The sequence below is a fragment of the Centruroides vittatus genome, unplaced genomic scaffold (assembly GCF_030686945.1).
Source record: "Centruroides vittatus isolate TY-2023 unplaced genomic scaffold, ASM3068694v2 scaffold_1478, whole genome shotgun sequence".
NCBI lineage: Eukaryota > Metazoa > Arthropoda > Arachnida > Scorpiones > Buthidae > Centruroides > Centruroides vittatus.
The window spans coordinates 756,658-771,698 of NW_027122680.1; the positions used below are offsets into that span (position 1 = coordinate 756,658).

The 15,041-nt window shown below is 35.4% G+C and overlaps 1 protein-coding gene across 2 annotated transcripts; it reads left to right on the plus strand.

Moving 5' to 3' along the window:
- Positions 1–1,671: 1,671 nt before the first annotated feature.
- Positions 1,672–9,522, plus strand: LOC136987152 (uncharacterized). Of its 2 annotated transcripts, none has more exons than XM_067284839.1 (3): positions 1,672–1,792; positions 8,084–8,340; positions 8,402–9,519. In XM_067284839.1, the coding sequence occupies exons 2-3, from the start codon at positions 8,109–8,111 to the stop codon at positions 9,223–9,225; spliced, it is 1,056 nt and encodes a 351-aa protein (XP_067140940.1). In that variant the 5' UTR covers positions 1,672–1,792; positions 8,084–8,108; the 3' UTR covers positions 9,226–9,519. The 2 variants fall into 2 exon arrangements, with proteins under 2 accessions (XP_067140940.1, XP_067140939.1); XM_067284838.1 differs by having other exon boundaries at positions 1,711–1,792; positions 8,089–8,340; positions 8,402–9,522.
- The last annotated feature ends 5,519 nt before the right edge of the window (positions 9,523–15,041 follow it).

Consider the following 15,041-nt stretch of genomic DNA (forward strand, 5'->3'; position numbering starts at 1 on the left):
AAAAAGTTTTTCAATAAAATATGATAACGGACGGTGCTACCAAAATTTCAAATGTTGCCGTGTTATGGACAATTTCCTCATACGCTCGTTCGCAACCCTTGAAATATAACAATACCGCCATATGTGAAAATAATAAAAGTTAAAACTGCAAAGGTTCTAAAGACATTCGATTTTCTGGAGCCCGTTTGTATTTTTCATAAATGCTAAAACAATGGCTTTCCATTGTTCCAACGTAAACATTTAATTTGTAATTCTTTCGTAACAAATTAACTAGAAAACAATATAAAATCCACAACTATAGAAAAGAACTTTACAATTACAGTCATCGCAAGAATGTAGTTGTAATTAACAGACATTAATTACATATTTAAGCGACTTAATGACGTGTAATTCAACCATCCATTCAGAACTTCGGGAGGTTTTACTACAGCAGCATTACGAAATCAGAGAGATGTGGGAAAATAGAAAAACAAAGGAAATAGAACAGCGTATGCTGCAATGTATTGTAAACGAGATACTGATTCGTAGTACAGATACTTGCGTCATCAATTCCACTTCCAATTTGAACCATCTGCGAACAATGATCAAGTTATATCACTCCTGGAAGAATGACATCGGCGAAATGAACGCTAGAGAGAAATGTTTTGAGAAAAGAATACTCGGATATTTATTAAAACTCTGCCATTATTGGTGGTTGAACAACAGCATTTTGGTATGCGAAATTTTGCAAAATTTACACGACTGTGACGGAGATCTCAGAGACGTCATACAGGGAAAAATAGCCGAAGATGACAGTTGGCATGTTCTGTTTCGAATCAGGCATTGGCTAAAGCCTCACGGGAAAAAGTACAAAGCCAGAAAACATTGTCCTCTAGCCTATTTTCTAAAACATAGCAATCACACAAAAATGACATTTAACGGAATGAGATTGGCTGAATTTACTAAAGAAAAATACGGAGAAACCACTTCACTGTGCGTAGAATTCTTCAGGAGATGGAGAGTGGACGATTTACTGTTGGTGTTACAATATGGTGCCACAGTTAAGATGCACACGGAAACCGTCACCGAAGAACAAGCCTGTTGCAATTTGTTAAAAGGTTTATTTGAAATACTGTGGAATCTGCTCGACGATCAACGGATGGAAGCTCAACCTCATTTGATCTGGTGGGATTTCTGGAACAGGAGTGTCACTTGTGGACGGATTCTAACCAGAGTTTTTCCGCCTGCTACTAAAAAAGAACGGATGCAATTTGAAAACGAAGAAGAATTGCTGACTTTCATCCGAAGCAATATGGAAAGTGACGAAAAGGACCCTTATTCCAATGCATTTGATTTCAGTTTTCCAACAAAACTCAAGCATTTGTGTCGAAGCGCGATCAGAGCAGCTCTCAAACCCAAATGGCTCCTTCCTGCGGGTATCGAAGAATTAAAATTACCAAACTCCTTGAAGAATTATGTTAATCTGTTAGAAGATTAAACGGATTCCATATTTAATCACGATTACATAATTTAAATACCACTTTCTGTTAAAATTTTCAGACGATCTTGTGTGATTTATACTTCAATTTCTTAAATTTTGTAATAACGTTACATTTGTAAACACGAAAGATATTAAAACGACTTCCTATTTTCACAATTACCTTAATATTTTGTAATCCAACCAGTAGATGGCGCTAGTTAGACACTAGACTATTGTCCGTTAACAGGCGTGCTACTTGTTATCGTTTATATGATATTGTAATGAGTGTGACGTTTAGGATTTTGAATTTCCGTCCCTTCAGGATTTTTAACGGTTCGTTTTATTTGTTGATAGATTAGTGGTTAGATTTATTTAGAGCTTTGATTGTTGAAATCGACTTGACACGTGTTATCTGTGCTACGTTACTAAGCATAATTAACGATCTTTATAACAAACGTTGGTTTAAGTGCTCGTGCAATTTGCATATATTGACTTGTATTATCGAATTTACATGCAGTGATTTACTGGTACGAGTTAAGGAGAGGATGTATACTATCTTTTTTAATTACTTATGGGTAATAGGGGAAATGTGGGGTAAGATTCCAGGGTTGCCTGAGGGGGCGGGAACCCCCAAATTGCATACCCCCGTGTGGCTGTGCTGGCTTCGAATAGGCCGCTTGACTGTTCTTGAAGTACTTGATGTTATATAGTGGAGGTTGCCCTCCACTTGTGTATTCAGTGTGAACAACATCTAGCACCAAATCACCCTGTAACCACCATCACTCATCACATTTTGCATAATTACCACCTATGTAATTAAAAAACAGTAGATGCACTTCAACTTGTACGGTACAAACATACCTGAAGTTTGTGAAAGTCAAAGTTTGAGTAAAGTCTGTTCTGTCGGATATTTTGCATGAGGTGTGCGCGACTGATCGTATAAACGGTATTCGAGCCCATTGCACGTATACAGTTTGATATTCCAATGTACTGGCACGTGATCTAACAAATGGAACATTTTCAGCACTGTATCAAGAATTTCTCCTAATTTGAGTTAAGCAGGTGCTGATAGGATAGTGGAAATTTGGTTAAGGGGTATTTTTAGAATCGTCTTGAGAGGCGGACTTTTCTATTTAAGCAAACGTGCACGAGGAAAAGAGAAAGTTGTGTTTTTTGCACAGAAAACTTCAAAGCATTGCTAAACTGCTAATGAGAAGGTGGCCATCTTTAAGTGCTGTCAGTCTATAATTTAAAATCTTTCCTAATTAATTCAACTACACAAAACTGGTAATATGTTAAAAAAACAATGCACATATAACCAATTCCAGCAAGAAGAAATTACGATTTCTTGCAGGATATTGGTTATATGTGCATTGTTTATTATTGTTCCTAGTTATTTACAGTGCTTTCTAGTCTCCTCTACAGTTTTCAAAACTGTATTAATGTCCTGATAGTCTAGCATGTTAACACATTATGTTTTTGTTTGTCACCAATGTCAAAAAAGGAAAAAAGAGTTCAATAAATCCGAAAAAAGAGTTCAATAAATCCGAAAAAAGAATTTGTCATTTCTATGTCTTTGGAAAATTAAATTCAAATAGTATAGTGACTGGAATGAAAATTCCACAGCATATTGAGGTTCTGATTGGACCTATATATTTTGGACCTGCTCCTAGCAAAACTAGCTAGCAAACTAAAACTTTCTGCAAACTAAATAGCTCAACTCGGTTCATTTACGGGACATTCCAATTTTCAATGCCGACTTGGCGCCGATCTCGACGTTCACTAAAAGTCGTTCCTTTTTTTCGGCATTGAAGTGGCACTGTTGTCGGCGCCGACTCGACATGCTCGGCACTCGACAGATATGTCGACTGCTACTTTCCAACGAATTGTGGGTAATTGGTACGACGCTTGAATGGAATCCATCTTGCCGAGAATGGAATTGTGGGAACTAAGCACTTCGTACTCGAGTTGGAACGTTGTCGACGACGTCAAATTGTTGGTTTCGACACTCGACACTCGTGTTGAAAATTGGAATGTCCCGTTAGGCAAGTTTCCATGCGCAAGTTAGTTTGTCCAAATTGCATGAGCTTAAACCAATCTTAACATTAAATCGTTTTATTACAGAGAAAAATAAATGCCAATAATAATAATCATCATCAGAAATAAACATTGTAGAGCTAATAAAAGTATTTCTTGATCAATGTAGTTAATTAATCCCTCTATGCTACCATGTATATCAAAATACAGTATATATGTTAAGTAAAGACAGCTGGTAAAGCTGCATAAATTAAAACTTCTGCTGCATATATAAAGGGATTGTTGCAATTAATTTTGTGTGTTAAATCAAATTTTAATCAAAACCACAAAGGGATACCCGTATTTTATTAATAAAACAGAATTTTTGTTACATTTGTTAATATTGGAAAATAATCACCATAGGAGTACCTGATGAAGTAAGAATGCAGCCCAGCAAGCATTATTCTGTTGGTCATTACCAGTACAACTGTTAAATTTTCATATAATTTTTATAAAGTTTGGGAATAGCAACCTTTGTACTGTATATAATGCTGATTGAGCATTAACTATTGGGTTGTTTTAAATCAAAAACATTTTAATTGCAAATAAAATTATATGTTAATTTCATGCTTCTTTGTTGAAATGAAGGAAAAAAGTTTTTTTTATGAACTTCAAGAAAAATTAAAGTATTGACAAGAACATTTTACCTATTTCGTGAGGTGTTCAAAATGTGTACGCAAGGAATACCCGACAGCATGCAAGGCAACTCGTAATATCTTCACTAATCCTAAGCTGGTCAGCTGTTATCTGCGTGAAAGCATCAGTTATACATTGTCATAAATCTGACATTTTAAACTGCTATTTGGTAAACCCTGTCCTTTATGTAGCCCCAATAAAAAAATCTAATTCTATCAAATCAGGAGAGCAGGGAGACCATGGACATGGACCTCTTTGACCAATCCACAATCCTGGAAAAATGGCATGTAACCACTAGAACTGGAAGATCCCAATAGGCAGGGGCTCCATCGTGTTGGTAGAAAATGACATTATCAAGAGCTACATATGCGAGCAGTGATCCAACATACTCTACTAAGGGTTCCAAGAACTTTCGGGAGTTAAGGGTGCCATCAAAAAAAAATAAAATTGCCCAAGATCTCGTCAGTCAAGTAATCTAACCCAAATGTTAATGCTCTGCTGACATTGAATGTAGTACTTCACTCGCAAGCAATGTGGATTTTCTTCTGTCCAGTAGCACATGTTAGTAGAGTTTGCCTCACCACAAATGTAAGAATGTTTCATCCATGAAGCAAATTCACCTGAGAATGGTAGGGTCTGTGTTGCCAAAATCTGGCATCGTTCCATTGACCTTTGGGCATCTTGGAGTTTCACTGTTATTTTTTTCTTTAGTGTGGAGTCTTCACACATTCATAAATCATGACTGGTAGTACGCATTGATTGAACACTCTCTTCTTCAGTTGGATTGGCATTTTACACCTGAAGATTTCAGAATTTCGTCCGAATGTAGACCATGCTAGTTTGATCGTCCTGTTGATTTCTGGAAGTAGTGAGCCAAATTTGGGTATTACTTGTCCCAGGTATATATATTCAACTACAGTTTCTAGTGTGATGTCATTTATTGCTATGTCTTGATTGTCTACCAGTTCATTGTACTGTACGTGACTTTCATTTTCACCAAGTTCATTTTAAGATCAATTTCATTGCTAACTTTGTTTAAATCATCGAATACTACTTGTAGTTCTGCAGGATCTTTAGCTATCAGGATATTGTCAGCAAATCTTGATGGTTGAGGTGTTCTCCATCTATAAATATTCCTTTGTTCTTCCAGTCTATTTTATGGAATACCTTTTCTAGGGTTGCCATGAAGAGCTTGGGTGATATTGAGTCTCCTTGTCGAATGCCTTTGGTTGTGGGAAATTCTGGAGTGCCGTCATATATTTTCACTTTAGCTTTTGCTTCTCTGTATATGTCGGCTAGAGTTTCTATGCATGGTTTGTTAATTCCTTGGTTGGTTAAAGCTTCTATTAATGCTCTGGGGTATATGAAGTCAAAAGCCTTTTCGAAGTCAACGAAGGCCGTTGCCAGTGGTATTCGATATTCATTGGTACGACTTAATAATTCTCTCGGTGTTTGTATATGATCTATTGTACCGAAACCACTTCTAAAGCCAGCCTGTTCCCATTGTTGTGCAGCATCTAATGTGTTTTTATGCTTTTATGAAACTAGTCTTAATTCTAAGAATGTTAGTTAAATGAGAATCACTCAACCTATTTCTTTCAGCAGTTTTGATGTTTTTAATGCATGAAAAGAATTGTTCACAACAGTATGTACTATCTCACATGCAGAACAGTTCTCTAGATAAAATAGTTTTCTAATACCAATTATGTCATTATGACATCAAAGTGTATCAGTGAAATGAGAATAAGTTTTACGACACACTTTACCAAAATAAATTAAAATATACCTTAAAAATTTACGGTGCAGTGGGCCGCAGGTCGGACATCCCCGATCTAGTGGTTAAAGATAGCTTGTGTTTGGAGCAGAAACAGAACACTAATACATTAGAAGTCTAATCCTTCTAAGGAATGCGATGAAATCCCATCAAGAAGCAGAACAATAAGTCGTCATCAGTTAGTTTCAGAAGATGACTGCTGTTATCCAAGCGTTTGTATTGGCCTTATATTAGCAAAGTGGTTGCCAAATTCCTTGAATGGTCACACTTTTTATCCATCTTGGATTGGGAGATTTTCCAATTATTGCCAAGTCAAGATGGAAATAATTGGCAAATTCCAATTATTGCAGATTTTCCAATGGAGTAGCTTTTCACTAACATCAGAATTACATAGCAGTAATTCTCAGCTTGCTATGTTTCTTCCATAGACCTATTTGTTGACATTAAAATTGGCATGCTCTGCTTAATACTCAAAAGTTGGCTTTATAGCTTTGACCCATTTGTTCATTGAAGCATAATCGACGGATGCAAACTCGGTGGCAGCCGTTAAGGACATAATGTTGAAATGCTATTGGAACTTTTGAAGTCGTCAGCCCAATTTGAAAAGAAATTTTGTCTGCCTTATCTTTTACTAAATGACCCACATACTGGAATAGAATTCACTTGCACCGTTTGATACAGGCTGTATTATTCCACAGAAAGTTTTTCTGCTGACTAGAAGTAAACAACTTTCTAGAACTAGAGTAATGAGGGAATGGATGGAGGAGGAGGACATTCAGTGATCGATTGAATAAGTAAGGCTAATCGTGCCGAGCTTTCGAGCGACATTGTCAAGGTGCCTCATGTCCTAATCAGAACACCAGAAACATAATGTATTGGTCAATATGAGATTGTAATGGCATTATGATATGGTCAGCGTGGAGCTGTAGTGTTTATCATAGTCATCTGTATTCACTTGGAATATAAGAGAAAATGAAGGTCACAGATCTATCAAAGGGTGGAGAGTACATCAGAAAATAGATTTGAGTTAAAAGTATTGACAATTTCAATGTAACAAGACTGTATTGTATGGAAAACTCTGTATACTGTGCTTAGGATCTGTTAATAACTTTTGAGTTAACACAGTTTGATTTAGCAAGGTTTTACTGTCCAACTCTGAAACTTGTGAGGCCAAATGACAAAAATTTATACTGTAATAATTTAAAGGTAAAAAAAGTCAGAATAGTATCTATTTAAACGATATTAAAACTCCAGTGTTTTTCTTTTTTCTAAAAGACAACTGAAAGTGCTTATATACATCACTTCCTCAGGGTCCAGGGCAATTTGTGCATTTTGTTTCCCTCCTGGATGTTCCCGATATTTTGTAGTGACCCTATACGACAATTTTTTGTTTACTTCCTTTACTTTAATATAATTTGCTATAGAGCACTCGTTATATATTTTGTTCGAGATCTCCCGTTACCCTCTGCACGAGGTTATTTTTGATACATTTGATACAAAAGTATTAGTGAACAACGGCAACATTGACTTGTCCGGATTCTAAGTTAGGCATTCTATACATGTCTATCGAAGCAAAAATGCAAGGAATCAAAATGATATTTTGTGAATTAAACTAATTTTTAAAATTTTTATTTTATATAATTTAATAGCATTCAAATAATGTAGAAATGACTTTACATAACACAAACTAATTTACAACATTACGAATAATCTTGGTACAAATGAAGTTTTGTGTGCTTGAGTATGGTAAAAGCATAAATTGTACTAAATAGCAACAATTGGAAAGTCAATATTTGTAAAACATTTTAGCGAGGTCGAGGCCGAAGTTTTAAACGCGAAGACGTGTACGTCGGACGTTCGGCGCCGCTTTCCCGTAAGCCTAGAAGTTCGACAATGGCGTTTGGAATGTCGAGCACGATTCCACCGACTTTCCAAACACCACTGTCAAACTTCTAGGCTTACGGGAAAGCGGCACCGAACGTCCGACGTACACGTTTTTGCGTTTAAAACTTCGGCCTCGACCTCGCTTTTGTTTGATTAATCCTTTACTCGGGCATTATTTATATATACTGTAAACTTATATAAAATTATCAATTCTAAATATTTGATTTTTTTATATGAATTTTTATTTTTCCTAGTTTAGGACAAAAACTTTTCAAAGTAATGGCTTCAACACTCAATTCTAAAGTGCAGACTTTACTATTTTGCGATATGGAAAGCACCGGATTGCCATTTGATGTTGGACTGAAAAATGTACGAATTACAGAATTATCATTGTTGGCAGTAGACAGGGTCGAATTTGAAAACAGCCACGGAAATATGCGCGTTATTAATAAATTAACCCTCTGTTTTAAGCCTGCAAACCGTATTTCTTCCGCAGCCATCCACATGACAGGTAAAAATTACTATTGTACTCGTAATTTATTAAAATATAATAATAATTGGAAAATTTACAGGTTTGTGTAATACATCATTACAGTATCAAGAAACTTTTAATCAGAATACGGTTAAATTAATAGAGTTGTTTATTGAAAGACTAAATAAGCCTGTCTGTCTGTTAGCTCATAATGGTCAAGGGTTTGATTTTCCTCTTTTGAAAGCAGAATTTGAAAATACAAGTGCAACATTCTCCGAACCTTTATTATGTGCAGATACATTACAAGCATTCAAGGACATTCTTTCTAAGCAGGACGTTCCTCGATCGTCGTCGCATAATTATACTTACGTGTCGGATATAAGCGAAGACGACGTCGACGAGATTTTAAGTCAGGATTTACATATATTTGAGGAAATCAAATTGCCATCATGTAGTAATATATCTGAACATAATAATAATAATAATAGTAAAAATTTAAACGGATGCAGTAAAAATAATGGTACAAGTTCAGTTGTACTTGAAACCATCTCACCTTGTGTTAATGAGACAACACCTAGAAAAATTGCAAAAAAGGAAATAACTCCAACTCCAAATAAACACGTACCGGTACATGTAAAAAAGAACGGTACGTCTAGAAAACAATTATTTCCGACAGTCGCGACAAATCCTACACGGAATGCATCCGCCGAAGCAAAAGATTCATCAAAGAAAAATTCAAATAAAATATCTTTCAAATTAAGTAATCTTTACGAACATTTCTTTCGTTCTTCTCAGCCGTACTCTCATCTTGCCGAAGCCGACACTATTGCCCTATTGAAAATAGCGAGAGAAGTTAACGACGAGTTTTTAATATGGATCGACACACACAATATTCCATTTGAAACTATAAAACCTTTGTGGTAATTTTGTAAATGTGCCATTATTATTATTTAGATTTTAAATCATGTAGTTTTATTTCATTTTATAATTGTTTATAGACTTTTTTTTATAATTATATGAAAATTTTAATCATAAACATGTAATAATCAACAAGAATGAACTAACCATTGTAGTTAATATGCTGAATTAATTAATACACCTTTTAAGCAACGCCAGTGTCATTTAGGAAGTTCCTCCTAACCGACACTGGCAGTCGTCTATCCATAAGTGGCCCGTGACCGGGTTACAAATGTTACCGTTCCTTCAACCCATTGATAAAAGTGAATCGATTAATTCGGCAATAATCAGTAATTTAATTACATGTAAAATGCAATCATGTATATATAATGTATATGCTATATTAAAATTTTATGTATTGTTATTAACCACAAGAGCTTGTTATAGACTATAGAGTGTTTCTGAATTAAGTAGCAAAACTTGAGTATTAAATCCCTTAGGTGAAACTAAATAAAAAATACACAGAGAACAATTTGTAAATTCTGCTTCATTAATAAGATGGTAATAAACCAGGTTTTAATTAGTCGGGATGCAATTTTGAAATTACGTGTCTAAATTCCCACTGGCATCCGTCCTACGTCTGTCCTTCCTTAATCTCAAGAACAGGGATAGACATAGAAAGATTAGGGGCAGGAAGCGTTGATTAACTACACAAACTTCCAATCTGGGCTAGAAATCACATAATTTCAATTTGAAAATCATCTCCAGAATGGAGTTAGCTTGACGATCGTTACGACTCTGTAGTTATCGGGAAAAGTGTGACGTTTGAGGTGCGACACTTAAAATCGAGAGCATATATTTAAAATTGCCAAAATGCTGAGCCGAAATTTTAAATGTCGCAATATTTTTTGCTCGTTTTACGCGTAATGAGATAGTTGTTAAATGTCTAAATGTTACATATTCAGGGTTTAGTAATAAAGGAAAATAACAATGTAATGATATAAATTTATTTCCTTTATATGCAAGTTACCATGCCAAATTTCATTTCTTAATCTCCGTCCCATACCGAGACGTTAAACAAAATAGATGCCAACACGTGCGGAATTTTTCCTCCTTTTGTTCGGAGGTCTCAAAATATTGATATATAAAAAAATCTGGAGGGTCAAATCTGACTTGATTATAATACTTTCCCTTGTTGTAACAACCAGGAAAGTAAAATGCAATTAAATGGAGAATATCAAAGTGAAAGTTTTTAGCAGCATATCTTCTAATTAACTTCTTCTACGCATTAACATTGACCACTTTTCTGTCCGAACTTTATTATTAACAATACACGATGATATTTAGACTGCAATTTGAAAAAATTAGACCTATAAATTCCTACTGTCGTCGGTTCGTCTTTCGTTCCTTAATCTCGAGAACGGAGTTAGACGGACGAAAGCAGAGACCAGATGCGGAAACCTTAGGGGTAGGAGGTCCCGATTAACTATATAAGACCTTCCGACGCAAAGCAGAAGTCACATTATTTCAATTCGAAATGTTTTCCCCGAAAGGTGTTACGTCGACGACCGACGCGACTCTATCGTCAAAGGAAAAGTAAGACGTGCAGGGGCAGGCCACTAATTATTTGATGTAAAGAGCATATATTTTAAATTAAATTAAAAATTGCAGCCCGGCATTGTAACGATGTCACAATAAATAATTACTCATCACGTAATGATTTTATTAAGCAAATTGGCTTTATTATTATACAAACACTTAGGAAAATCGCTTAAAATGACCACATGATCTTCAACAAAGTCGTCGTAAATGTTAAAAATCTCAGTAAGGAAGCCAAGGTCGCATTTGCACGAGCAGAATTTTGCCTCGTCGTCTTAGGAGTTTCATCTCGCTGCTCATTACTAATATTTTTGTTTTGTATCTATACAATGTCTAAAAGAAATTTGTTACGGAGCTTTAAAACAGCTTTGAATAAAGCAGAATTTGCCAATTTTTTCTCCTCTACATTTTTATTCAGTTTCGTTTCAGAAATCTAATATTTGAGTTTTGTTATTTAATTTAGAAAACACCCTGTAAATATAATTAAGAAACAAATAATGAATTGTTTTGTTAAACCTATTATATTAATATGTAAAAATACACATTTTTCTGATCATCAAACTGCTGCTTTGTTTGCTATAACACAATCTGCATGCCACATTGCAAATGGTACTTTTACAATACAGCATGGCAAATAATAAACGAGAATCAAGAGATTGTTTTAAAAATATAAATGCCATGAAAATGTCTTCAGACTTTGATGTTATAGTGCCTTTTCTGGTGCCATCTGTATTCGGGATGTTTTTCAATACATTAAGCATGATTCTAAAATTCAAATTTCATTCTAAATACAATCGATTGAAGACTAAAATTATATGTATATTTTTCACAAAACTTATGAACTACGGAACTTGAGTATTTAAAAGCCAAAAGAGGTTCTGTCGGGAAAAGGTTCAGACAGAACAGTGAGATTGCCGAATTGGGGATAAACAAATGTCAGGATTTATTGGATATGGAGTGAATGGTAGTGAGATAGACACCAGCAGTTACAAATAAATTACCATTTATTAATTCTAAATCTTACATCTAATGGAGTGACTTGTTACCTACTGATGCAGGACTGTTAGAGAGTTGATGGCCCCGGGGCAGTCGGTTGAGGAGATGTTTCACGGAGTTGTGTCGTGAAGTCTGGTGATAAAAATGGCCAAAAAAAAAAAAAAAACAGTCTGATGCGGAATGGTGAAGATAGGGATGAAAGTTCACAAGCGTAGAACACCAAAGGCGATGTGACAGTGTAATCAGTGGGTGACAGTACGTTCACACAGTGAGACAGAGAAGTCTGCCTTTAACTTTGAGGTCGGAGGTTTTAAAGAGTTCTCCCCATCTCTTGCTCTCTGATTGGTCAGTTTCTTGTATCCGGGTAGATAACAGACCATTTGGGGCCACGAAGGGTCAAATCCGACACCACGTCTTTTTTCAATCAAGGGAGTTGATTGAACTTTGAAACGCCTGCTCATATTTACTTATTGTTTACAACTGAATTCTTGTAAGTCTGAAAAACAATAGCGAGGTCGAGACCGAAGTTTTCAACGCGAAAATGTGTACGTCGGACGTTCGGCACCGCTTTCCTGTAAGCCTAGAAGTTTGACAATGGTGTTTAGAAAGTCGGCGGAATCGTGCTCGACATTCCAAACTTCAATTTGATAGAAATATTTTTAATATTTTGTCTGAAGGAAAATAGAGTAAGTTTTATTTTGATATGTTAAAATTTATAAATTACTAAAAAATTTGACAAAACTGGAGAAGTAACCAATAGAAAGAAGCGGTATACCTTGCATAACTCCAGCAATATTTTATTTTCGTACCATTTATGTTTTCAGGCTTTGATTATAATATGTATTTATTTGTCTTACATCCTTGTATTTGAATTGTACAAATGTTCTATTGATTTAAACAGTTCTTCACATTATTTCATTGCATTTAAATGAAAAACAGAACATTCAAAAAACATTAAGTTTGATGTTCCAACCGAAGACGACCTACGGAAGTAGGTCGAAATGTTTTTGGTTAATTAAATCTATTGCTGGAGTTACGCAAGGTGTGAATCTTCTTTTGTTCATAAATTACTAATGTATTAATGTATAAGGACTCTGTGATCACTCCTCTAAAGTGTTCTAGAGTTCTGGGAAGATGTGTCCGAGGCAAATCCAGAGGGATGTCCCCTCCCCCGTCGTCCCTCTGGATTTGCCCTCGTCCTCCCAAGATATTTCATTCTAACACGAGCTTAAAAATATTTTTATATTAAAAAATAATGATAATAAAAATGTAACAAAATTGAAATATATTATTTTATATTTATGTAGTTATTTAAAATATCAATAAATGAAACTATTAAAGCATTAAAACTTTATATATCTGTATTATTATTTAGTACAGTGTGATCTTAAATTCCTAACAGTAATATCTGTAAGTTTGTTCTAGGACCTCGTGGAAGAAAATTTCCTTATTCGGCTAATTTTACATCCGAAGATGTAAAAAAATAACCAGAAACTACTCTAACACTTGTACTACCAATTTTTTTTTGTTACACTAAATATCATAGGGTAGATGTTTATCACAATAATATAAAAGGATTTCTTGAATATGCGGTTTTAATTTCTATACCAAATGAATGCACGAGGTGTCGTGTAACTTATTTTTTTATTATAAATATTTTTCTATATATTCATGTATATTACATGAATATATAATTTCCTCATCTTTCTCGTGCCAGAATTGTCCCGTTTATTCTGGAAATTGTTAGTTTTCCGTGTCGAGAGGACACTTTTGCGTGTTTTTGCCGTATTCCCGAGAATACCGAATGTAAAGCATGTTTATTTAGAACGACTTCTCCCTGCCTGTTGACTTACAGCAGTGAACAAATTGGCCACATTTTGATCCTTCCAGTAATACTGGATTTCTTGGTATTGGTGTTTGACTTTGTGTTCTGCTTCAGTGACTTTTCCGAAGTTCCAAGTGAAATAACCTTCTCTTAAAGTTTTTTACTCAAATTTAAGTTCTCATGAATTCATATAATAAAAACTTTTAGAGCACTGATGCTGTTAATATTGAAAAGATGGACTGCTGGCCATTGTCTTGTCGTTGCCTTTGTTAAGAAAGTTTATTAACCTGTTCATTGTATTCAGCGCCATAACTAGCCTTTTATGCACCTGGTGCGAGCATCTGTAACTATGCCCCAAAACTTAGTCCAGGTTATTTCTGCACCCCCCAGGATCTACGTCATGTGCCTGGGCACTGCTGAGACCCCCGAAGGCCGCGAAGTTCGACTTGAGCAACGTCGAGTAAGAATGGCTTTGTCGAGTGCTGCACAACGTCAAGCTCAACTCGAAGCTCCTCTCAATTCTTCAATCTCTACTTTCTCATAAAAAATATTTTGTCGCTGTAACTAGCCTTTTATGCGCCCAGTGTGAGCATCTGTAACTACGCCCCAAAACTTAGTCCAGGTCATTTCTGCACCCCCAGGGTCTACGCCCTGTGCCTGGGCACCGCCCTAGTTATGGCACTGATTGTATTAATGCTGGATTTTATAGCATTGTAGTCAATCATCATCAGTGGCTTAGCATTTCTTTTTTATGTTTCAACCTCTGCTGATTGCTGCTATGCATAAACCACCATAGTGTTTTTTTTAACTTATTTGGACAGTATGACACCACAGTTGCCAGGTCTGGAAGTACAGTACAAATACTAAAGATAACTTTTTTCACCTTTTACTTCTGTTTCTACTTTGGGCAATTCAGGTTTATTTCTTCTGATTGTACCTGGCAGTGTTAATTGAAACCGATCCAATATTTTTGTTAGTTTTAAGCTTGCGAAAAGTTCACACGTTACATTATAACCAGTTTTCTCTAAGGTTTCTAGCATAAATCTTTCTCCTTGGTCGACTTCTCTTGGTAAATTTTTGACATTTCCCACGTATACTCTAAAGATGTAAATGTAATGGTTTGTGCTATCACGAAGAACCCAAATTTTTATACCATAGTTTCCAGGTTTTTGGTTTGTACTTCTTGAAGGAACATCTTCCGCAAAATATGCTCAATTCTTTATCTACAGTAACATTCTGATTTGGAATAAAACATGAAAGATTAGTGATGTAGGATTCAAAAGAGATCTTTGTAGGAGCCAGTTGTTTTTTTTTGTTGCTTGATGTCTTGCCGAGACATCAGATCAAAAACAGCACGAAATCTGAGAAAACCTATTTCTGGCCATTGTTTTATTCAAGTGACGACGTATGTTGGATTTGTTCG